Raw genomic sequence first — 1,046 nt, 5'->3', positions numbered from 1 at the left:
CCTCGTAACATTACAGACTAAAATTATCTAAAGTCATCATTGTTCACCCTCTTTCATTGGTGAAATTCCTTATAAGGCTATCACTGAAGTTTATTTACCGTAGGCACCTTGGAGATCAATTTTAAAAGCACAGGGCCCCAGAAAATGTGTTGTTCTTACAGGACATCATCAGGAGGAAGCACTTTCATTTTTTTTATGGGAGAGCCAGGGAAATGGCTAGTCTTTTATTGGAAGGAAGAAAACATAACACATCTCAAGTAAACCAGTTCAGGGGCTCAGTGGCTAAACTGGTGGGGTACCAGCTTGTAATGGGTTCCACAGTTAGGGCGCTGTGTCTCACCTTTGTGAAGCCAGAACCAGATGACTGCACTGTTGTCCTCTTCACAGATACAGCCCACTATTCGCTTGTCATCGATGGAAGGGACCAGGTTGGGTTCCTCCTTAGTCTCTGGAGCTGCCCTTGGGGCTAGGATATTGTATGGATCCAAATCATTCCTTGAAGCCATCACAATCTCTCTCTCCAAGCCAGTAGCCTGCTCCTCATCAGAAGGGATACCTCCTCCAGTCGCCATGGAGTGAATGGCCACTCGAGCGGGGCCAGAGGCCCTCAAGGCCTGGACTGCCAGTGCCCCAGCTCCCCGCAGTAACCTTGAAACCATCGCGTCTGAGACAACTGCGACCAGTTGTAACAGCGGCGCTTCCGGAATCCTTCATTTTGTTTTACAGGGGTCTTCCTGCCCCCTCCATTCTATTCTCCACTGACCCATCCACTAAAGTCTTGCCCGGGCAATTCCTGTCCGATCCTACAGTAAGTTCTTTTAAAAGCATGTGAAAAACTCAGGTCTAGCAGCTGGGGTATGGAGAGAAGGACAGTAGAGACATGATGGGGAGGGTAGTGGGGGCATAAAAGCATATAAGACCTAAAGAGGTTGTAGTAAGTTGTCAAAAGAAAAAACAGAAGATTCAAAGCATTCCGTGACTACCCAGCTGGTTGTTAAGGTTCCTGGGAGGGAATGGGAACAGCACTGAGGCCACTTCCTTTTTGA

The 1,046-nt window shown here is 47.8% G+C and overlaps 1 protein-coding gene across 1 annotated transcript; it reads right to left on the bottom strand.

The window, feature by feature from the left end:
* Positions 1–254: 254 nt before the first annotated feature.
* LOC118858733 (cytochrome c oxidase subunit 5B, mitochondrial-like) lies at positions 255–671 on the bottom strand. Its single transcript, XM_036769337.1, has one exon. It carries the CDS (start codon positions 657–659, stop codon positions 276–278), a length of 384 nt encoding a protein of 127 aa, XP_036625232.1. The 5' UTR covers positions 660–671; the 3' UTR covers positions 255–275.
* Between the last annotated feature and the right edge of the window lie 375 nt (positions 672–1,046).

Source organism: Trichosurus vulpecula, chromosome 7 (genome assembly GCF_011100635.1).
Source record: "Trichosurus vulpecula isolate mTriVul1 chromosome 7, mTriVul1.pri, whole genome shotgun sequence".
NCBI lineage: Eukaryota > Metazoa > Chordata > Mammalia > Diprotodontia > Phalangeridae > Trichosurus > Trichosurus vulpecula.
This window is presented reverse-complemented; position numbering and strand designations above follow the sequence as displayed.